This window comes from Chiloscyllium plagiosum, chromosome 24, assembly GCF_004010195.1.
Source record: "Chiloscyllium plagiosum isolate BGI_BamShark_2017 chromosome 24, ASM401019v2, whole genome shotgun sequence".
NCBI classification, from domain to species: Eukaryota; Metazoa; Chordata; class Chondrichthyes; order Orectolobiformes; family Hemiscylliidae; genus Chiloscyllium; species Chiloscyllium plagiosum.
Genome location: NC_057733.1, coordinates 44,229,357 through 44,252,930, shown reverse-complemented (window position 1 = coordinate 44,252,930; position 23,574 = coordinate 44,229,357). Strand labels below are relative to the sequence as shown.

Here is a 23,574-nt window from a genome sequence, read left to right as displayed (position 1 = left end):
ATCGCTGAAAAAACTCAGCAGGTCTGGCATAAGCAGTTCTGAGGAACTCGACCCAAAACGTTAACTCTGATTTCTCTCCATTGGTACTGCCAGACCTGCTGAGCTTTTCTATTTTTGTTTTAGGCTTGTACCAACAACCGAATGCATTTCATAGGTGCCACTGGGGGCTAGCTTTGTATTCAATGCAAATGTCACCAACTAACATGGTGGGTTCAAACTCATGCCCCTAGAACATTAACCTGGGAATACAGGAATGACTAGTCCAGGGACATTGTCACCACACCATTACTTTCCCACTGTTTCAAACTCACATTGTTTTCAGCAGTAGGTAGACTGCCGAAGGATCGTGAATGAGAGACAGTCCCGGGACATGGCTCTGAAGGAAGTTCTCGGCCAGTGTGTGGTGATAAGTGTGTATTTGAAACAGGGGGATGAGCAATCGAGTGGAGGGACACGTCATGCTGAGGTCAATACACAGGGTTAGTTTGCAGAGAGTCACTCCCACTCTGTGGCTGGGAGATTTACCTTAACTCTTCAAAATCCTTCCCACATCAACAACAAATCAGATCTCTCTCTCTCTCACTCACACACACAAGCAGGAGAGTAGAGCCAGCGAGTGCGTTGGGCTAATAGCTGAGTGCACTGTAATCCAGGGAGTGCACTGAAGCGGGGCTTTCAGGCTGTTGCAAGCTCCCAGTTCCCACTCAGACTCCCGGCTCGTTGTATCTGGAAGGAACGCTCCGGGACAGCGGCGAGACAAGGAGAAGGTAAGAGCCGATGGGTGCTCCAACTCAGCCCGGGCTCAGTCTGTGTCTCTGTATTTGTGTGTGTGCAGCAGTAAGGAATGCCCCCCTCCCCCCAGCCTGAACGAACCCCGCGGTGTACATTTTCCAGATGGGATTAATTTTTGTCAAATCGCAATGTGCTCCAATCAGGCACTCCGGGTCAAAGATGCAGCGGCTTCGTTTTATTTTGTAGAGTCTACCCTTCTGGGAGTAAAGTATGAGTTTGTGCTCACGTTGGGAGTTTCGAAAGTCTTCGGGTTGTGTGGGTGCCTCTCTCTCGCTGTAGACGGTACACACACAGATAAGGTTCTCAATGGAACAGGGAGAGTGAGGGGCTCAACACGCCTGAACGTGCATTCCCCAGAGCTGGTTCTCCACTTCCCCTGGGTTGCTTCCTGCTGCATTAGTCCAGCTTTCTCATTCCTGCCTTGTGGGTATTGGGGGCCTCTCTCAGGTATTTTCAGGGGCAGTTTCCCCCTCCCCCATCTCTGAAATCCACACCAGTCTGACAAATTTCCCAGTTACCTGCACCCCAGCTTTCAGCTCCCTTAGGCATTCCGCACTGCCACTGGAGTCTGTACCTTCAGCTTCCAACCCACCAAACTCTGCGTTTCCCTCTCAAAACCTCTGGCTCTCATGTAGCCCTTCAGCCCATCGAGTCTACGCCAGTCAAAAACAAGCACCCAACTATTTGAATCTCATTTTCCAGAACTTGGCCCATAGCCTTGTATGCCTTGGCATAATGGTTGCATACTTAAATACTTCTTCAATGTTATGAGGCTTTCTGTCTCCAACACTCTTACAAGGCAGTGAGTTCCAGATTCCTACCTCCCCCTAGGTAAAAGGATTTTTTTTCCTCACATCCCCTCTAAATCTCCTGCCTGTATACGACACCCTCAGTCACTGATCCTTCCACCAAGGGGAAAGGTTCCTTCCTATGTATCACACCTGTGCCCCTCCTAATTTAATGCACCTCAATCATGTCCCTCTTCAGTCTTCCCTTAACTTGCTCCTTAACACCTACCTCTCAGACAAAGCCTTTGGCCTATCTACTTTTGTAGTTCGGTGTCATTCTTTTTAAAGCAATATTCCTGTGCAGCACCTTGGAATATTGCGTTAAAAGCCCTTTATAAACAGACGTTGGTGTTGCCAGTTCAGGAAGGAAACCTTCCTGCTGTTTTTACAACTCTTCGAAACTAGAAAGTATTTGAATGTTTGTCATGCTTTTAATAACCTCAGAACATCCCAGAGTGCTTTACAAACAGTGAATTTCTTGTGAAATATATTGGTAATTGCTTTGTAGGCAAACATGCCAATTTGTGCACAGCAATGTCCAACAAAGAGAGATACATGCCAAAGTAATAAGTGCTGAGACCACTGGGAGAAGTTCCTACTTCTCTTCAGCAGCACAATGAGAGCTTTTACATCCACCTGAATAGACAGAGAGAGCCTCAGTTTGAAAGATGCAGTGTTGCCTCAGTCCGGCACTGAAGTGCACCATGATTTGGTACTGAAATCCCACAGTGGAGCTTGAACTCAACCCCTTCCAGCTCTGAAGCAAGAGTATGACTGATGTACCAATCCAGTGCTTAGTTTCTATGTTTTCTCTAGAATTTAGAAAGTTAGGGGGTGAGCTGATAAAAATCTTATTTTTTATTTATTCATTTTGTTGTCCAGCATTAGTAGCTCATCCTTAGATGCCCTTGAGAAGGTGGTGGTGAGCTGCTTTCTTGAACCGCTGCAGTCCACGTACTCTGAGTTGACCCACAATGTCCTTAGGAAGGGAAGTCCAGGATTTTGACACAACAACAGTGAGGGAAAGGCACTATATTTCCAAGTCAGGATAATGAGTGGCTTGGAGGGAAACCTGAAGGTGGGAGTATTCCCATATGTCTGCTGCCCTTGTTCTTCCAGATGAAGTAGCCGTGGGTTTAGAAGGTGCAGTCTGAGGATCTTCAGTGAGCTTCTGCAATGCATCTTGTAGATAGTACACGTTGCTGCTACTGAGCATCGGTGGTGGAGGGAATGAATGTTTGTGGATGAAGTGCCAATCAAGTGGGCTGCTTTGTTCTGGATGGTGATCTTCAATATGCAAGATTCTAACAGAAAAAGACAGAGTAGATAAAAATAAACACTAGTTCTGGCTTCTAGAAATAGGGGACATAGTCGAAAAATTAGGGCCAGACCATTCAGAAGAGATGTTAGGATGGACTTTAAATGTACAGGATGGTAGAGGTTTGGAATCTCATCCACAAATGGCAGTTGATGTTGGGTCATCTGTTAGTTTTAACAGTAAGGTAGAAAGTTTTTTTTTTGTTAAGCAAGCGTTTTGGGGGTATGAGCCAAGGCAGGCCACAGATCTGCTTGATCTCATTGAATGTCAGAACAGGCTCAATGGGTTGAATGGCCTCCTGTTCCTAGGAATAATGATTCATCATCAGTGAAACTTAAGACAAACTGAGTTACCTCACTATTAGGCAAAAGTGAGGACTGCAGATGCTGGAGATCAGAGTCTAGATTAGAGTGGTGCTGGAAAAGCACAGCAGGTCAGGCAGCATCTGAGGAGCAGGAAAATTTACAATTTGAGCAAACATTCCTGATGAAGGGCTTTTGCCAGAAATGTTGATTTTTCTGCTCTTCGGATGCTGCCTGATCTGCTGTGCTTCTCTTACCTCACTATTAGGAGAAAGTGAGGACTACAGATGCTGGAGACCAGAGTTGAAAAATGTGGTGCTGGAAAAACGCAGCAGGCATGGCAGCATCCGAGGAGCAGGAGACTTCTCCTGGTCCTCGGATGCTGCCTGGCCTGCTGTGTTTTTCCAGCACCACATTTTTCAACTCTTACCTCACTATGGGTTTCCTCCGGATGCTCCGGTTTCCTCCCACAGTCCGAAGATGTGCAGGTCAGGTGAATTGGCCATGCTAAATTGCCCATAGTGTTAGGTAAGGGGTAAATGTAGGGGTATGGGTGGGTTGCGCTTCGGCGGGGCGGTGTGGACTTGTTGGGCCGAAGGGCCTGTTTCCACACTGTATGTAATCTAATCTAATCTAATCTATTAGGCAAGTATACCAAAGCTTCACCCTGTTCTTCACTATTTACATATGCATACCTTTTAATCAATAATTGTGACTGAATACAAGTCACCAGTCTGTTTGTGAATAGTTTTTCCTTTACTGAATCCTTGTGCATTGAGGCCATTTGTTATATACTTGCTGCAGGTATTGATTTTCACTAGTTTAAGTTAACATTTTGCCTAATATATCATAAGTGTCTTCAGGGATGTGCAGGTTAGGTGCTTTAGTGAAGGGTAAATATAGGATAATAAGAGTAGGGGAATGGGTCTGGGTGGATTACTCTTCAGAGGGTCAGTGTGGATTTGTTGGGCTGAAGGGCTTGTTTCCACACTGTAGGGATTCTATGATTCAATGAAGTCTAGGAAAACAAAATTTTCATTGTTTTTGCTCAGTCAAGTACTGTTTTACTAACATTTGATATTCTTATTTCATCTTCTTTTTCATTGATCAACAAGCAAAAGTGTTAATGAAGTGTAGAACAAGATGTCGATGTGTCACATAAGCCCAGTTTCTGTAACTAGCTTAAAGCTGGGAACAAGATGTCCATCAGTATTATTCAGTTGTGAGTTATACAATACAACACCTTTTCAGTGAATGTGTATGATGTACTGAGGTCTGAATGTTTTTTGTCTTTTTTTTCCGTGTCCTTGTTTTCTGTGGTACATGTGCAGTCTCATAGACTGTGCTGTGCTAATGTCATGACATTAGGATTTGTTTTACTGACTTGTAAAATGCTCAGAATGATGGAATAATTCAAGTTTCGAACTTGCCAAAAAAGTATTTAAAAGCTTCAGACTTAGTGCATTTAACACGCAGGTTATTGGAGACAAATTGAAAGTGTGCAACTCTGAATTGTTTTTGAGAAGGAAATTAGATATAAACATAAGGGGGAAATGTAATCCAGGCTATGGAGTGGCGCCAAGGAATGCAGCTGATTGGTTAGCAGTTTCAAAGAGCCAGCACAGGTATGATTGGTGAATGGCCTACTTATGGGTTGCTAGATTGTGCAAGGTAGATCTTGACTCTGTTCTGTTAGATTGGTAACCAGGTTATGTTTCTTCGTGCGTGTTATTTGCCTTGATCTTGGTAAGATATATAATGGGCTATCAACTTTCTCAATGTCAAAATCCGCTCTATATTTTGAACACTGCAACTTGGTTACGTTTTGATTTTAGAAAGAAGCAGCACAAATTTCAGCCTTCAGAGTGGTACAGTTGATAGTTGTAACACCACTCACTGAGGCTGCTGGTTGATCTGGAGATGGTCACTCAGGAAGGGATTTCACTCACTAGGAGACTGTAACTATGATTATAAACAACATTCTCTCCTGTCAAGCGACTGGGAAATCAAGCAAATCTCATGAGTAAATAACAGACTGGGATGAGCACTATAAATATATAAACATTTGTTTTTGTTTTCATTCTTCGAGATTCTAATAACCAAGCTGTAATTTCAAAAATCCCAGCAGCGGGACGCAGTGAGGGAGATTTTCCTTAGTTGGATTTCCCAGAAGATGGTAAAATGTTTTGCACGGTTTTATTGGAAAAAAAAGTTTGTAAGTTACTGTAAGATCAACATCTCATTTTGAACAATCAGAATTTGAGCACTGGTGCAGCCAGCTCAAATTTCTGTAGAATATTAGTTTCATGTTTGATCCATTGAATCTAGACTGGTTTTGTAATCAGGCAAAAGTGAGGACTGCAGATGCTAGAAACCAGAGTTTAGATCAGAGTGGTGCTGGAAAAGCACAGCAGGTCAGGCAGCATCCGAGGAGCAGAAAAATCGACGTTTCGACCAAAAGCCCATAATCATGTGTAGTCACCAACCCTCAGAAAAGAAGCATGGGAAATATAGCAGGGGAGTAAACAAAGAACAAAAGGCCAGCAGTATACTCTTTTGATAACCTTATTATACTCCTGTGCATGAAGCCTTGTGTACAGGGAATTTCGTTTTTCAAAAGTACTTTCATTCAAAATGAACCTGACATGGCAAAAATTCTTCTTTTAAAAATAACAAGAAAGCATTCCTGAGTGTGCAATAAGTTGTTTTATCCTGTTGTTCTAAACAATGGCACACTTTCTCACTGACCACTGATGTTAGACTGAATCCAGCAATCTTCCGATGATAGAGTGCAGTGTAATTTGATAACCTGTACCCGTTGCTTTTTCCTCTTCTAGGCACGTGACGAAATCCATTTTCAGATCGACCAACTTGAGTTAAAGATGAGGCTAAGCACATTGCAGCTTCCTTTGTGGATCAGTCTCCTCCCTGTGGCTGCAGCCGTCGCTCCAGTGGGTTGTGCTGCTAGCCTCGACTCACTTTACTTCAACCTTTGTGATTTATCAGCTGTCTGGGGGATTGTGTTACAAGCTCTAGCCAGTGCTGGCATTCTAAGTTGCTTTGTGCTGACACTAGTTTTATTAGCGAGCATACCCTTTGTCCAAGACAGCAAGAGGAAGAGTACCATTGGAATTCAGGTTTTTTTCATTTTTGGCACATTCGGGCTCTTTTGCCTGGTTTTTGATTTCATTATCAATAAGGACTTCGCAACCTGCGCTTCCAGAAGGTTCTTGTTTGGCGTTCTGTTTGCAATCTGCTTTTCCTGCATGTTGGCACACTCTTTCAGACTGAACTTGCTTGTCAGAAAAAACAATGGTCCTAAAGCCTGGCACATTTTTATCCTGGCATTTTCTCTCACCCTTGTGGAAGTAATAATAAATACTGAATGGTTAATAATCACCATTGTAAGGAATAATGGCACCAGTTCTGCATTTCTTGGAGATCCTTGCAATATTGCTAATATGGATTTTGCCATGGCTTTAATTTACGTTATGTTTCTTATTGCAATTACATTTGGTCTTGCTGTGTCCACTCAGTGGGGTCATTTTAAACATTGGAAGAAACATGGTGTATTTATCCTTGTCACAGTTAGTTTCTCCATCGCCATCTGGATTGTGTGGATTGTAATGTATGTTTATGGAAATAAGAAAGTCGGAAATCAAACCTGGAATGATCCAACACTCTCTATTGCACTGGTTGCCAACGCCTGGGTGTTTGTCTTTATGTACATCATCCCTGAGATCTGCCATCTGACAAAAGCCAGTACGGAGCAGCATTATGTCGAAGAGGTATATCCAACAAGAGGAGTGGGTTATGAGACCATCTTAAAGGAACAGCAAGCTCAACACATGTACATAGAAAACAAAGCATTCTCAATGGATGAACCCAATTCAGGTTAGATCAATTATGTTCTGAGTCATTTGAAGTTTAGAGATATAAATGCTTACTTTTCTTCAGTTGACAAGAACTGTCCCTATTAGGAATTGGCACCGAGCAGCTTTATTATGAATTAACTAAACTTCTTTTGGCTTTAGCAGATGGAAGGCTGATTTTTCAGGCAGTCTCAAGCAGTTTCACCACATTCCCAGCAGCATTATTACCAGTCCTCATTGCTGCCTGCTCTCAGTAATTACGCTAGCGTTTGGCAGCGATCACATTTAGCAATATTGTTACAGGTAATTGAGTCGACACTATTCACAAGGTTGGGTTAGCAAAGAGAGTGGAGAATGATGATGAACAGCAGCTTTAAAAGTGGAAAGTGGCAGAAACTTGCTTTATACTTTTTGTCAATTGTTGCTTCTGCTGTGCAATGGATTTGAACATTGTCCAGGGCCAAGAGGGCACAGATTGCTTTGTTTATATGTTCATGGAGTGTGAATGTTGCTGGCTGAGCACGCATTTATGCCAATCCCAAATTGCCCCTTGATCTGAGTGGTGTAGTAGAGCCTTTCCATAGGGTAGTTTAGAGCCAATCACATTGCTATGCAATCATGAGGAAGCTCCATGCATGCCAATGAATGGGCTCCACCTCCAAAAGCCACTCCATGCAAGGATCCCCAATGTCTACACAGCAACAAAATAAGTTGCAGGTAAATAGGTTGCCATGGGTTAGTAGTCATGTGTAAGCCAGACCATATATGGGTGACATATTTCTTCCCTTAAAGGACGTTAGTGACCCAGATGAACTTTTAAAGTACTTGACAATGGTTAGCTGGTTCTTAACTGTAGATTTTATTCATTAAGCTCATATTTCACCATCTACTATGGCAGGATTCCAACTCACAATCCCAGGTCATTCGCCAGGGGTTCTATCTTACTGGGCTAGTGATATTACCACTACCCTGCCACCTCCCCTGAGAAGTGGGCCTTTTGGGATTCAGAATGAACAAGAAATGCATTCAAGAGTTTTATTCATTTATCTTTTAATCAATAAGTAGTAACCTAATGTCTCAAATTATTGAATAATGTTTTCCAACTCTAACTTTACAAGTTCAAGTCCCAGAGTTTCTTGCTGTGCAAACATGTATAGATAAATAAGCTTTACACTGAGCTGCAGGATGGAGTAAAGTGTTCCATCTTTAAAAGGAGATGAACGATCCAGTTTTTGGAAATGTAACCCCCAAGGTGGTCTTTTTTAAAGAATTTAGAAATGTGGACACAGCTCTGACTTCCCATCTGCAAAATTTGTGGAAGGAGCAAGCGAGGGAAAGTTGGGGAGGGGATAAAATCTAGAAAACAAAGCCAAGTCAGGACTTTTGTCTATTTGTATTTTTTTTATATACGGCTAGTAATTCATTCAGTGCTGAAATTAGCAAGTTAAATAGCACTAGTGGAAATGAGAGCAGACCACATCTTAACCTTAAACTATTCTAACTGCAAAAGATTTCTCATTTGCTTTTACCAATTCCTCTAGCTGCTCCCCTGCCCCTCAGCAAAGGTCAGGACTCCTGTATCAAAGAACAGAACACTTCAACCATACTTTAAACTAAATGATTAATACCAGAAAAGATTAACCCAAAGTGAGCAGGTAATAACAAAACCCACCTCTGACTCTGCTGGTTTATACATTGTTAGTCTGATTGTCCTAACTCAACCTAATTCAAAAATTCAGGTTGCGTGGCATTTTTCAAATTTGGAAGTTAAAAGCTAACTTCCCTAAAAGTGATAGCGAATCCTTGCTGGAATAATTGCAAAAAGCCAGCTAGTGCACTGATTTCCTTAAGGGAAGGAAACCAGCACCATCTATGATTCCTGTCCCACACAGTTGGTTCTTAACTGCCCTGTGAAGTGGCCTTGTCAGCTACTAAGTAATTTGAAGAGGAAAACCCATCACTATCTTCTGTGGACAATTAAGAATGGCTTTTTCAGCGTTGCTGACACTTCCTAATGAAAGCAAAAATGTTGGGTATTCTCTGATAACCGACCCAAGTGGTCGTTATCTATTTCAGAGCTGCAGTAATAAATACTGGTATGCTGGCAAAGGGCAGAGGGATCACAACTAACTCTGACCCCAGCATTCAGCAGGGGCTGATGGATTACTATCCCATGGAAAGTCTGGGCAGTTTTCAGACTTGAAAGATATCAGGGTCAATTGCAGCATGCCTGTCACTCTTCCTTCAGACTGAGTTCAACACACTTGGCACATTTTGGGAATTGAACTTGTAATGATTAAATTACTTGAGATAAAACTACCAAGAGCCAAATGACTTCTAAAATAAAGAGGGCGATTGTTTTTCTCAGAAAAATACAGTGTGACTTTTTGTCTATTTATTTTCCCAGCAAACAAGCCCAAATCCCCTTACACAGGTTATAGTGGTTACAATGGACAGCTTCGGAACAGTGTATACCAGCCGACTGAAATGGCATTGATGAACAAAACCAACGTAAGTTATCTCAATTTATTGGCATTTTGAAAACATCAACCACTAGGTTTCTTCCCCTGTGTCTGGATGCTCGTTATACAATGTACCGTAACAGAACAATGGTCAAAAGAGATGTGATTGGTTAATGTGAGTCACAAGCTATTTCTACACAAGACTGCCTTTGAATTTATTATTGATATGGTCCCATTGTGGATTTACCAGAACTTGCGCACTTAAAAAAAAATTGTTAACATGTTAATCATTAGCAGAAAGTTTAGAGAGATTGTTGGCTACAACTGGAGAACTAGAGTCTACTTGTATTGCTTTTGAAAAGCAAATCTAAGAAAATCGAGCAGCAGAAAATACGCCTTTTCTTTTACTTCCATCACACTGTAGCTCATGTTCATTCTGTTGCACCGTTCTCTGATGTATAGGGTCAAAGGTGCTAATACTCCTTTCTACTGGTAGATATGCTTCATTCATAAAAGTGACATGTTTGAACCCATCATATCTGGAGTTTCTGTTGGGCCATGCATACACACAAAAATAATGCCAGTTAATTCAGAAATCAGTAATGTTTGCTATTTTGGTGTTCTGTGGAAGGGTCACTGAACCCAAAATGTTAACCCTGATTTTTCTCTACAGATACTGTCAAACTTGCTGAGTTTTTCCAGCAATTTCTGACTTCCAGCATCCACAGTTCTTTTGATTTTTTTTCTCTCTCTCTAAAATCTGCTATTCCATTTATTCCAGTTTAGCCATGTTCCAGTTAGACTCTGCTCTGGACTAGAGGAAGTCAGGAAAAAGCATCCACGGTCTTGGTCCTGATTTTTATCCAAAAATAAACTGCTGCAATGCAAATCGTTTCTGAATGTTGAGAGAGAATCAGTTTGAGTTTCGTTGAATTTGGCCTCAGTTATTAAATAATGCCCTTGCTGTCCAGATTCTGTCTTGATTCATGCCAGAGGTCATCCAGGAGTAGTACTCAAGTTAGAAAGTAGAAGCTGTTATTGGCAAATTTTTCATATGAATATTTAATGCTTTCCTGTATTGAAAAAAGACCCATTAAGTGAACATAGCACGGACCTCCCCATCAGAGTTTGTACTTTAATGCCTTCAAAAGACAGAGCAACATCTAAGATTGACTTTGTGCCTTTGTAATATATCAAAATGAGTTAGTGCTTAAATAAAATAGAAAGCTTAAATTTGCAGAAAGCTGCACGTTAGTTAATGACTGATTACAATTAGCAACTCCCAACCTGCCTATTCTATTTAAAATTACCATAACATGATCAGCATACAATGGAAACTGGAAGAGACCGCATTCTACCAATTAATAAAGTGCTGCACTGAGGTGCCGTTGAAAGAGATTTAAAACAAGATCTTTTTCTGGTGAATGTAAAAGATCTCACCACGTTGGCACAGAGTCGTATAGCATGGAAACAGCCCTTTTGGTTCAACCAGTCCACTCCGACCATGTTCTCAAACAAAACTAGTCCCACCTGCCTGCACTTGGCCCTTATCCCTCCAAACATATCCTCTTCATGTTCTTATCCAAATGTCTTTTAAATGTTAACTGCATCCATCACTTTCTCTGGCAGTTCGTTCCACACACAAACCACTTTTTTTTAAAAAAAAGCTATCCCACAGGTCTTTTTAAAATCTTTTTCCTCTCACCTTAAAAATATGCCCCTTAGTTTAGAACTCTCCCAATCTAGCGAAAAGCCCCTTGCCATTTACCTTATCTACACCCCTCATGATTTTATAAGCCTCAATAAGATCACAATAGAAGAATTGCAGGGAAGTCCCACAATCATATCACTAAAATTGATTATTTTTACCTTGTAATCTTACTGCTGTTTGCAGGGGTTTGCTTTGCACAGATTGGCTGCAGCAATTCCTAATTATCAGTAGTGACTTCCAAGATATTTAACTGGCTATGAAACATTTTGAACAAAGGAACATAAGAGAAATGGATCATTCAACCCCTCCTGTCCACTCTGCCAATCTAGCTCACAGTTGATCATCCTGTTAGTGAAGTATTCCCAATATCTCCATTTCCCTGGAAGTCATTAATATTTAGATTAGATTACCTACAGTTTGGAAACAGGCCCTTCGGCCCATCAAGGTCCCACCCGACCCTCTGAAGGGTAACTCACCCAGACCAATTTCCCTCTGACTAATGCACCTAATACTATGGGCAATTTAGCATGGCCAATTCACATGACCTGCACAACTTTGGACTGTGGGAGGAAACCGGAGCACCCGGAGAAAACTCCACACAGACAGTCACCCGAGGGGGGAATCGAACCCGGGTCCCTAGTGCTGTGAGGCAGCAATGCCAACAACTGAGCCACCGTACCACAGAAATCCATCTATCTCTGTTCTGTACGTACTGAATGATTGAGCTTCCACACTCTGCTCGGACAAGAATTCCAAAGACTCACCACCCTCTGTACGATGAAATAGGTAGAGCTTGTTATGGACCAGGCTAGACCCCCTCAAAACATTTCAGGGAAGTAGCCCAGACCCTAACTTTGCGAGTTGTTTTAAGCAGGTGTAAAGCAGATTTTCCAAGAGTGATGCAGTTGGCCCAACCCTTAAATTTTAAACAAAACAGAATTTATTTGAAGATTACTGAATGAAACACAAACAAAAGAGAACAGAATACTGAATATCTTAATCCATCTGAAAACCCAACAGACTATCCCAACTTAATGATGCTGTTTCAAATTCCTGCAACGATCTCCATAAACATCCCTTGGCAAAAAACGTAAAGTCAAACATGGGGTCTTACAGGAGAGAGAGAGATGGCAGAGAGATTCAGCATAGAACACCTTCTTCCATCTACCTGTTTCTTCGACCAGAAGCCTCAAAATGGATTGCTTGCTCTGAACCGCCGGACCAAAAGCCAAAAAAAACCAAACCAGAGAAAAGCTGAGCTGGCAGAACTGGCCACTCTCCTTTTATAGTGCAACAGTTTTTTTTAAAGCCTTTTGCCTGAGGCAGTATCTGTTAGCAATAATCAAATTGGCCCTAAAACCCATCAGAACGAGACACCCCAGAACTTGTCATTATGACTGCACTGAAAAAAAAACAGGGACAACATTACCTTGTTAAAGGAGCAGCATCATTACAGGCTGATGGTCAGAATCTTTCTCCCAGAGTTGAAATCTCTAATACTATGGGCATGCATTTAAGGTGAGAGGGGAAAAGTTAAAAGGTGGTGTGAGGGGCAAATTGTTCTACATAGAGAGTGGTAGGAGCGTGGAACGTGCTGCCGGGGGTGGAGGTGGAGGCAGTTATGGTAGGAACATTTATGGGACTTTTAGATAAGCACGTGAATATGTAAGGGATGGAGGGATATGGGCCAATGGCTGGCAGAAGGGATTAGTTTAATTTGGCGTCCTGTTTGGCACAACATGTTGAGCTGAAGGGCCCGTTCCTATTCTGTACTGTTCTGTGTTCTCACCTCAGACCTAGATGGCTGGATCCTTACTCTGAGCTGGTGCCCCATGGTTCTAGTCCAGGGAAAACATTCTTTCTGCACCTCCTCTGACTGGTCCTTTAATTTTTTTTTAACTTTCGGTGAGGTTTGGGAAATTCTGATGTGATGAGGGCACTGTTGTAATGCAAGTTCTCCCCCCACCAGGTTCTTATTCACCATTTAGGCAGAGCTATAGTCACCATAGACTCATTAGTGGGTGGGGAGTTTAATCTCAGGTGAGGGGCAGGTTTGAGAAGGCCACGACCTTCAATGTTGACCTCAGCTGGTACAAGAATTGGATCCAGGCTGTTGGGTGACATTCTGCACTGCAAACCAGGCATCCAGCCAATTGAGCTAACTGACTCCCTGAAGTCATATAACTGACAAGCTGCCTCAGATAATTAATGGCTGACTACTGGCTGTATTTCTTTTCTGTTCTGCCATGTTCAGGAACCTCTGAGCTACTAATTGTGCTTTTTGAAGTGAAAACGGATGTTTAGTGCTATTTATGACTGATGATGAAGTGCACACTTGTGACAAAATGCCATTAAATCAATTAACTTTCTAAAAATTAATTTTAAAGAATTTTATGGGTAAGCATTAAAATACTCTAGATCTGTAAAGCACTGACAGTTCACCTCAAAGTTCCAAATATATTAACAGAGAATGTATTGGATTTCACAGATAATATGATTGAGGGGTGGAGGTTTGTCTGCATATAACCATTAATGCGTCACAGCAAACATCAACTGTGGTTCATAAATTGTATTTGGCAGCAGGTCGGTTCAGCACACCAGGTTGATGTTGGAATAGAACTCCACATTCATAGTAAACTTTTCTCAATTAGGAACAAAATCTGTATCAAAACATTCACTGAAATATCTATAGTGTCCACAAAATGAGTCTTTGTCATAAACACAGGAAATTTGCATGATGTCAGTATATTATCTGTGGGATTGAACAAAATTAGAGTTCAGTTACAGACTTTAATTAACTGTTTCAGAAAGAGCCAGGCTTTGACAGTGTTTGAGTTCATGTTAAAGACTGATGCTTTTTCAATGAGTTGTACTTACTCTAATGGTTCACAAGAATTATGCTTTTTTTCATCTATTTCTCTCCCTCCTCACATTATCAATGTTGGCATCTAGCTGCTGTTGTCATCTTGTGATACTCCTGTGTCTTTATCATCTGTCAGCACTTGTCAGGAACCTTTGCTGCAGAGGTTTGTTATTAAGTTTGACCTGGTGTGTGTAGGAAGATGAGACTTTGTCTTCTAATCTTGAAGCTGTAGTCGGTTCATTGATGCAATTCCTTTCCTCTGAAGTTGTCTTGGAACGGCACTGTCCTCTGTAAATAGCATTCTCTGTCATGCTGTCATCACAATTTGAAATGTTTCCAGCTGTGTTTCATTTTTGTAGTTTTTTTGACGTAATTCAATTTAATGGCACTAAACAAGAAAAAGTCAATAACATCTGACACTCCCCTAAGTGTCTGTTGTGGTTCAGTAGATAACACACTTGCGTCAGATTCCTGGTTTAATCCTTACTGCAGAGTCTGAGCACAATCATCACAGTCTTACTTCAATGTTGCATTGTCAGAAATACTGCCTCTTGGTTATGGACTTTAAATCAAAGCCCTATCCACCTATGGGAGCCAATATGAAAGATCCTGCTGACTTGCTGTATTTCAATGAAGAACAGGGAAATTATCCGAATCAATATTTATTCCTCGGGTAGCATCGTAAAGACAGATGTGTTACAAGTGAATGAGGAGAAAATGGACCCCAAGATGACCTGATATTTGGTTAAAGAGACGGGATTAATGAATAGCTTATGGGAGAAAGGAATGAGGATGAGAACAGAAATGTGAGCAGATTAGGGATTATAGGAACAATGGTACACCTGTCAGTGGTGAGTTTTACCAGAAGGGATGAGGGAAACCACAAAGGCCACAAGAGGATTGGAGAGTTGTAGGACTTGAGGGAGGGAAGAGGAATTTCTTTTTATGTACAGAATTCATGTACAGAATGAGGGCATTGCTTGCTAAGACAGCATTTATTGCCCATCCCAATTGCCCAAAGGGCAGTTAAGAGTCAAACACATTGCTGTGGTTCTGGAGTTACATGTAGGCCCAGATTAGGTAATCGTAGCAGTTTCCTTCTCTAAAGGACATTAGTATGACTGTGAAGAAATCTGACAGCTTTTGCACTGAAGCCAGTCCACGTCAGTAAGGTCATATGTCATTCATAGAATCTCTACAGTGTGGAAACAGGCCATCCGGCCCAACAAGTCCACACCAACCCTCTGAAGAGTAAATCACCCTAATACTCCACATTTACCCCTAACCTACACCTCACTGAGCTGTATGGTCAATTTAGTATAGCCAAATCCACCTAACCTGCATTTCTTCGGATTGTGGGAGGAAACCGGAGCACCCGGAGGAAATCCATGCAGACAAGGGGAGAATGTGCAAACTCCACACAGGCAGTCACCCGAGGCTGGAATAGAACCCAGGTCCCTGGTGCTGTGAGGCAGCAGTGCTAACTACTGAGCCACTGAGCCACTGTGCCACCCCTTGGTCATTGGTGACCAAGTCTTGATGGAGGCAGAATATGGGCAGGAAGAGTTTGGATGAGCTGAAGGAAACAGAGGTGGGCAGGAATGGTTAAGCCTGGAAGTGATAAAGGAGTGGATGACTGTTATTGTAGCTGGTGAGCTGAGGTAAGTGGGAAGGTAAGGGATATTGCAGTGGAGTCTAAGCAGCCTTTGTGTGGGCAGGATGAGGGGCTGTTTTCTTGTCTTGAGGCCAAGTAAAGAAATGGTAAAATATGATAGAGGTCTTCCAAAAGAAAATACTGGGAGGTACCTGGCTAGCAGTAAAGGCAGTTGGCTGGAGACTTCTTGAAATTTAACAGGAGAACTTGTCCAAACATGGCTTTTGGGCAAGACTGACTGTGGTAGGGAAGGGGTAATGAGAGGAGATAGAAGATGGATTGAAGATAGAACTGGCCACTGCCAATGTAAATGTGTGAGTCACAATTCATTGATCACTGACACTGTCACTGAAGTGTTTCTTGAAGGTGGGGGAGAATGAAGGAAGAAGAATTACAATTCAATCAATAGAAGTGGAACCAAAGGCAGTCCCACAAAGGTATTTACATTTGGAGGTGGAGCACTATTAAAAAGCAATAAAGGGAACAGTTCGTAATCTAACCAATTACATTGAGCAGGTCTCTGTCTTGCTATTCAATATTTAATGCAATGCTATGGAACAGACAAGAACATGGACAGCTATACAAGTATGAATCTCCAAACGTATCCCTGCTACAATGTTGCACCCTCTTGAGATGTAACTGCTACAAGATTTTTGTACACCCGCAAAAATTTCTTAGAATAAATTCTATCAAGGGAAAGAACTTTTTAGCAAAAAACTTGCCTGTCATTTTTTTTTCCCTGCTGTTTTAAACGAAGCATAGTACATCAGTGGGATTAGATATTTAGTCAGGTATACTACTGATAGAATAGCTGTGAGCTGGAAGGGTTTACATGACCTTGGGCAAGTGCTTATTTGCTGTGTTTATTTGACCGGCCTTGGGTTTGATGTATCTTTACAGTGAGGGAAGGCCATGGTAACTATTTACGTTGACACTTCAGCCTGAAATACTACCATTGTCTTTTGAGGATGGCCATATACCTGCTGAAGACCAAAGGCGCGTTGATGTAGCACAGCATTTTGTCATTGACCAGAATCTTGGATATGCATCTCGCAATAAATTCTACAGAGCAACAAATAGGCACAAAGTGGAGAAGCCTGCATCAACATATGGGCACACTGGGATCTCTTGCTTGTGTTATGCGACAGTGTAGAACTCAGTTTGAGATTTCTGCAAGGATTTTTTTTAATGCAGCAGAATGATAATTGTATGTTTCCTGCTTATTTTGACGAAGGCTTGAGTTACTTTTCCTGATTTGGGCTGTTGTTTCTTTGCCTTTCTGTTCACCCTTCATCCCCATATCACTCCTGCCGGCAAGGAACAAAGAAATACTGTTAAAGTGAAGCCCAAACGTGTCTCAATATTTAGTGTCGGATATCCGACCTCAACAAAACAAGTGCTTCCATTCTTAAAAAATCTTAACGTCAGCTTTTTCAGGTATTCCTCTCTGTTTCACCTTAGTACACCGAGATTCTGACCTAGCAGGTTATATCTGATGTTAAACACTGCAGCAAGAGTTACATCCAACACAGTTTTCAGTTAATAGCAGTAGCTTTAGTTGACCCAAAAGATGGGGGCCCTGTCGATTGTTCACCTTTTCATTTCATAGTAAAGACAAAAAATGTAAGTGTTTTTTACATTTTCAATGGATATTGGAATAAATGTGCATGCTGGCTTAAGTGCACAACTGTTTATAAATTGAATCAATTTATTAACTACAAATGTATGGGCAGTTTATCCATTGTAACCAGTTTGGAAGTAAACTGGTCTTGATTATTTTTTTTAAACAAGTTTAGATTTCCTGTCTGAGAAGGACTTGAAAGAGGCCTGATGTATTAGTGGGCTCTGATCTCACACTTGATGGGCGCAGACTGGTGCCTTGTGTGACAAGCAGACGTTCCAGCCTGGAGATTTGGGTGCTGGAATTTTGATGATACAGCAGCAGGAAGCGTTCTCAGTGAGTGAGGGGCAACCAGTATTAGTCATCAGGTTGGCCAGGTGGTGACACCAACAGGTGTAGGATTAGCTGACATTCAATGTGCCTTTGCGTAAGGGAGGCATTGACACTACCAATTTGGTGGTGGGGAGTGCAGTGTAGAGATGGTGCCAACCACAGTCTGGACTGGGAGGGTAAGCAGTAAAAGGGCTTTAGCAGCAACAACAGCCTGCGTTCTTTGAAGCTGGGGTCAGAATTGTAGAAATTCTCCACCTACAGGGTGGAGGCAGTCCATTTGGCCCATCGAGTCCACACTGACCCTCCAAAGGGCATCCCACTCAGACCAATCCCACTAGCCTATCCCTGCATTTCCCATGGCTAACCCAGGTAGCCTGCACATCCCTGGACACTATGGGTGATTTAGCACGGCCAATCCGCCTAACCTGCACATCTTTGTTCTTGGGAGGAATCCGGAGCATCCGGAGGAAACCCAGGCAGACACTGGGAGAATCTGTAAATGCCACACAGACAGTCACCTGAGGGTGGATTCAAACCTGGTTCCCTGTTGTTGTGAGGCAGCAGCACTGACCACTGAGTCACCGTACTGCTTCAAGGAGCATATAGTTCAGTACACCTTAAAATCCCATAGCGCTTCGTTTGTAGCTGTGTGTACATCTGGTTTTCAGCCAGTGTCTACCACTCCTGCAGTGGAGGTGGGAGGGTTTCCTCAAATGTCTCAGGGAGGGGAATAAAACACCAGAGTTCCAACTCTGCTGGCAGTGATCAAGTTTGGACAGCAGGTAAGGGCAGGATGACACTTAGCTGTGATGAATCTCAGCCTCCCACTCTCTACAATGGAATGTCTGCGATTACTAACTGTCCAGCATTAGACCAGGGCAATAACCAAGTGAGATCTCTTGATGTCTGTGCCAGCAAAGAATCATTACATTCTAAGGAGAATCAATTGACAAGTAAACATAGGAAGAAAATGGCAGCTTAATACCTATAACTAAACTATGCAGATTTACAGAGAAATCATAAATAACAGGTATGCTGAAATAGTTTTAATTTCAATTGTTTTACAAAATGCAGGCTTAATTTGTGCATGGATAATTGTTTTGCATTAATTATTTACAACCAATAGTTTACAAAGTTGTTTTATTTTCTCTCAACTCCCTTTGCACTGTAACCTCAGCATGTTCTTAACTTTTCCTTAATCATAGGTCTTTACTCACTGCTTTTGTTTTGTTCTTCAAGTCGTTAGAAAATCCCTATGAGCATTATATCCCGAGGGTCACCATTAACCAGTCAGCGTTTTCCAGTAACGCCTCCACCCTCCGTGCAGAGGATGCATTTACAGCTGAGAGCAGGCAGACTGCCCAACAAGATGGCAGGAATGGACCGACATTTTAACACCTTGCATGGCTGCAGAGAGAACACCGACAAAATGTATGGCTTTCAATCCATGTGTGTATGTGTTTGTAATTGTCCTAGAGATGCCCTAGACAATTAGTCAAGTAGTACCAGCGATGCTTGTTGATAATGGCCAGACAAGAAACGACATGATGGAGGAGGCCACTGGGTACATCATTGGGCATGAACACTTTAAATGCAATGCTTTGCTTTTGGTCTAAGAATATCTTGTCCTTGGCTATGTTTTTCTTTTTGAGGGCAAGCTACTTTTTTTTTCAACTCAAAAGTTAGCTTGTTCCCTCCAAGATTAATAAATCTGGGATTCCTTAAACTGCCCTTCCCCCAACAATGGCGACACAGTGACTCAGCGGTTAGCACTGCTGCCTCACAGCACCAGGGTCCCAGGTTCGATTCCAGCCTCAGGCCACTGACTGTGTGGAGCTTGCATATTCTCCCCGTGTCTGCGTGGGTTTCCTCCAGGTGCTCTGGTTTCCTCCAAAGATGCGCAGGTCAGGTGAATTGGCCATGCTAAATTGCCCGTAGTGTTAGGTGCATTAGTCAGAGGAAAACGGGTCTGGGTGGGTTACTCTTCAGAGAGTCTGTGTGGACTGGTTAGGCCGAGGGGCCTGTTTCCACACAGTAGGGAATCTAATCTAATGTGCAAGCTTCTAACACCCAAGCTCTATGTGTCATCTAATCACATCACAGTTTCTCTCATGTAACCTGGACCAGCCGCATTAGCACTGTGGAAACACAGGCAGGTTGGAGGCTGGAATGTTGTAATGAGTAACTCACCTCCCATTGTCCCAAAGCCTGTCCACCATCTACAAAGGATGACCAGGCCAACTCTCCACTTGCCTGGATGTGTTGGGCTCCAGTAATACCCAAGCCAGGATAAAGCTTGATGGTCAGCCCATTCACCACCTTAAGAGTCTACTGTCCCTACCACTGACGCATCAACGGTACCATCTACAAAGATGTACTGCAATAATTCACCAAGAATCCAATGGCAGAACCTTCCAAACCTGCCACGTAGATTGACAGAAGCATGGATGGATCACCACCTGGAAGTTTGCCTCCATGTCACGACCATCCTGTGTCGTATCCACTCCAACAGCTTTGTGACTGTATGCACACCACATGGACTTCATATTTAGAGAAGGCAGGTTACTGTTGCCATCTTCTTGAAAATTATTGGGCCACGCAATAAATCCTGACCGAGCCAGCGATACCTATATCCATAAGTTAATATAAAAGCACTGATGCCTGCACCTAGCCTGCAGCAAACAGTTTAGGACTCGCTCCAAACAAAGAGGAGTTCGATTCTGGCTTCCATTGTTTTGTCAATGTGTTGCAAATTTGTTGAAGTAGGAGCAGCACAGGTTGTGTATCAAACTTTTGCAAACCCACGCGGGGCCCCCCGAGCCTCTGCACCTTAAGACAGTTTGTTTTTTTTTTAAATTATTTAACTGTACCTGAGTGGGATATTTGGAAAATCTGCAATCAATTAAAGACTTTGGATTTTTTTCCAGTCCTCGTTCTTTTTCCAATTTCCTCTCGTGACCCGTTTGTGGATCTGAATCAAACTTTTCAGGCAAAAATCCAGCTATGTTCATGCTTCTAAAGCCCCTGCACAGATTTCATGGGCATTTGGGGATAGGCAATAAGTGCTGATCTCATAGTGACAGCCACAATCCGTGATAAACTAAAATACATGGTGCTGTAACTGTTGTTCAGCTCACAGCATGCAGGAGACAGTCATCACTATAAAAGGGCTACTACACGTAACGTCCCATTCCCAGTTTTACCGAGTAACTTATGCTGTTTATGTGATATTCTGATCATGTTTTACAGAGTCATAGATTCTGGAAGGTTTTTTAAACTCCAAGAAGTACATAACCACCTGACAACAAACAATCAACTTACCAATCACAGATACCAACTCTTTACAATTTCTATGTAAAATCAAACATTTCAGTTCAAATTCTCAGCATTTTTTTTTTGGACTGTACTATCAGCTCAATTAGTATTCTGAACTGCAACTGTAACACTTCCAATGGGTCCTTGTATTGATGTTGGCTTGGTTTTCCACTCGGCCATTGACTGTTTTCCAAAATATACATTCAGATTCCACCCCACTGCCCCCAGTTAAAAATTGAATGACAAGCTTCAAATGAAGGCTCTTTGTTGACACAGTGATATGTTTTCCAACATGTTGTTAACGTGAATGATTAATTTTATAGAACACTTTTCTGGTAAAATGATGATGGATTTTTTTTTCATTTCATATCCCCTGGACTTAACAATCCATCTCTCTGTGTGGGTTGGGGGGATTAACTACCCTACACTTGAAAACTGTACAGCTGATAGATAAGGATCAGTGCCACTTTGCAAACTCGTAAACTTTCAAGTCTTCTTATTAAAGCTTCTAACGTGCAAGCCATTGGCATTGGTGTTAGTCAGTGTGAAACCTTTGGTAATAGTTGGAAATAATATAAATGAGCTTGTGAAGATTAAGTGCTATATTTTCCTGTTTCATCAGAAGTTTAAGATAAAAAATACACATGTAAGGGATTGGTGTGATCTTGCTGCTGACAAACTCGTGAATATTTTCCCTTCCTTTCTTTAGAATGTCATGATGAGAAATGAGCAGAGTCTTCACAATGCAACTAATGATCCACACCAAATAGACATCTGAGGAATTCTTAACCTAGAGATTTTGAGCAATATATGTGTATATTATACAGATCATTTCTCACTTTTTCTGTCTAGTGATCATTCTGAACTAATATAGGGAAAATGGCAACGTGTTACTAACATGAATGATTACTTTTATAAAACACTTCTAGCAAAGTGAGGATGGTTGATTTTCCACCTAATTTTCAATCATACCAATCCTAATAACCTATCTTTTCTCTTCATATAAACAGGTGAGCTCCCAATATGGAAGATCTCTGTGGTGAAAGGAGTCTCTCTGCCAACAGTTTGCTAATTTTTTTTTTTAAAACTGCAACTTGCTGAGATTGTTTTCCATTCTCTGAGTGACACTGGATCAGTGGGAGGAAAGTCCTGTTGATGTGGCATTTAAGCTGGAAATGAAAAGGATTGTTTTCTGAATGCAACTGGATTTAGGCATTCTGCTTAGCAACTGAGTCAAGCCCCAGTGAGTGGGTGACCATACAAGGCAGGGTGGAGACTGCATTGTCACTACTTGTTCTCTGTTTACTTTAAGCATTGCCTTTAAAGTCTTTCTGAACTCTGCTGAATAGATTTCTTACAGCTTTGACCCTGCACCACATAGACTGCAGTGATTCAAGAAGGCAGCTCACTACCACATTCTCCTGGGCAATAACAGATGAAAGCAATAAATGCTACTACAACAACATCCCAGAAGTGATTTTTTTTAAAAAGGTAGATAGCATGATGGGTATTAATTTTCTCTGTAGTGCAATGCCTTGTAAATTTGCTTACATCAACCTCTGTACTGCTGTCTGCCTCCTGAATGATGTTGAGGGAGATGCAGTATATGCTGTCCTTGAAAACCGCAATAAAGAGGTACAAGCTATGATTGAAAAGAAAACCAGTTTCTCACCATGTAAAAGGGAGATGGGTTTAATGTTCTGTGTGTGCTCTGTAATCAGACTACTGTTCATTCCTGTGATATAAAACTGAAATTATCTATTTCGTATGGACCACCTGAAGGAATATAACACACATTTAGGAATTGGCTTTGTCGCTTCAGGTTGAGCTCACGCTGTGTCAAGACTTGGATTGCTATTCCTTATGTTTTATAGGCTAGAATAGAATTAATCATCGTATTTCTGCAGTGACGGCTCCAAGCCTGTAACAGAAATGTAGAAGTAGGTCATGAAACAATCAAAGTGAACCAAACCAAAAACCAGCATGTGTTTCAATGCCCAGTCCCGCTGTCTGAAACACATATCTTCATTTTTGTTAGCAAACCATATTACATCTTTCATTAGTGTAAGCATCTTTGCATCATGCAGATGTGTGACAAGATGATACTGTCTACACTGCTTTACTCTACTGTCTATGAGAATAGGCTATAACAGGACTGTTACATGAGGATAGCCTTCAAAGGCAAAATCTATCATTGAAGACACAATTGTGAGATTCTAGACTCTTCTCAGGACCATATTTTCCTCTGGCTGTAAGACATAAAAATTGAATGCTATGTGAGATCATAGTAGAGTGAAAGCGGGGCAGAGGAAGATATCAATTTCCTCTTCTGTTTTGATTCTGCATCTTGCTTCCAAGCTAAAATGAATTTAAATGGTTAGCCTTAAAGGGAAACCTTGAGTACTGATAACCCGGGCTGACTTCTCCCTTGATCTGAATTGTGGACATGCTGGGCTGTGTGTGTACTTTGTGTCTATGTCAGCTGGTGAACGCTGCATTCAGGATTTCAGACTTGAGCTCCTGATCAGTGAGTCCTTGCACGT

The 23,574-nt window shown here is 41.9% G+C and overlaps 1 protein-coding gene across 1 annotated transcript; it reads left to right on the top strand.

Moving 5' to 3' along the window:
* Positions 1 to 474: 474 nt before the first annotated feature.
* gprc5c (G protein-coupled receptor, class C, group 5, member C) lies at positions 475 to 22,113 on the top strand. Its single transcript, XM_043714943.1, has 5 exons — positions 475 to 767; positions 6,038 to 7,094; positions 9,480 to 9,583; positions 18,956 to 19,147; positions 22,042 to 22,113. Exons 2-4 carry the CDS (start codon positions 6,083 to 6,085, stop codon positions 19,109 to 19,111), a joined length of 1,272 nt encoding a protein of 423 aa, XP_043570878.1. The 5' UTR covers positions 475 to 767; positions 6,038 to 6,082; the 3' UTR covers positions 19,112 to 19,147; positions 22,042 to 22,113.
* The last annotated feature ends 1,461 nt before the right edge of the window (positions 22,114 to 23,574 follow it).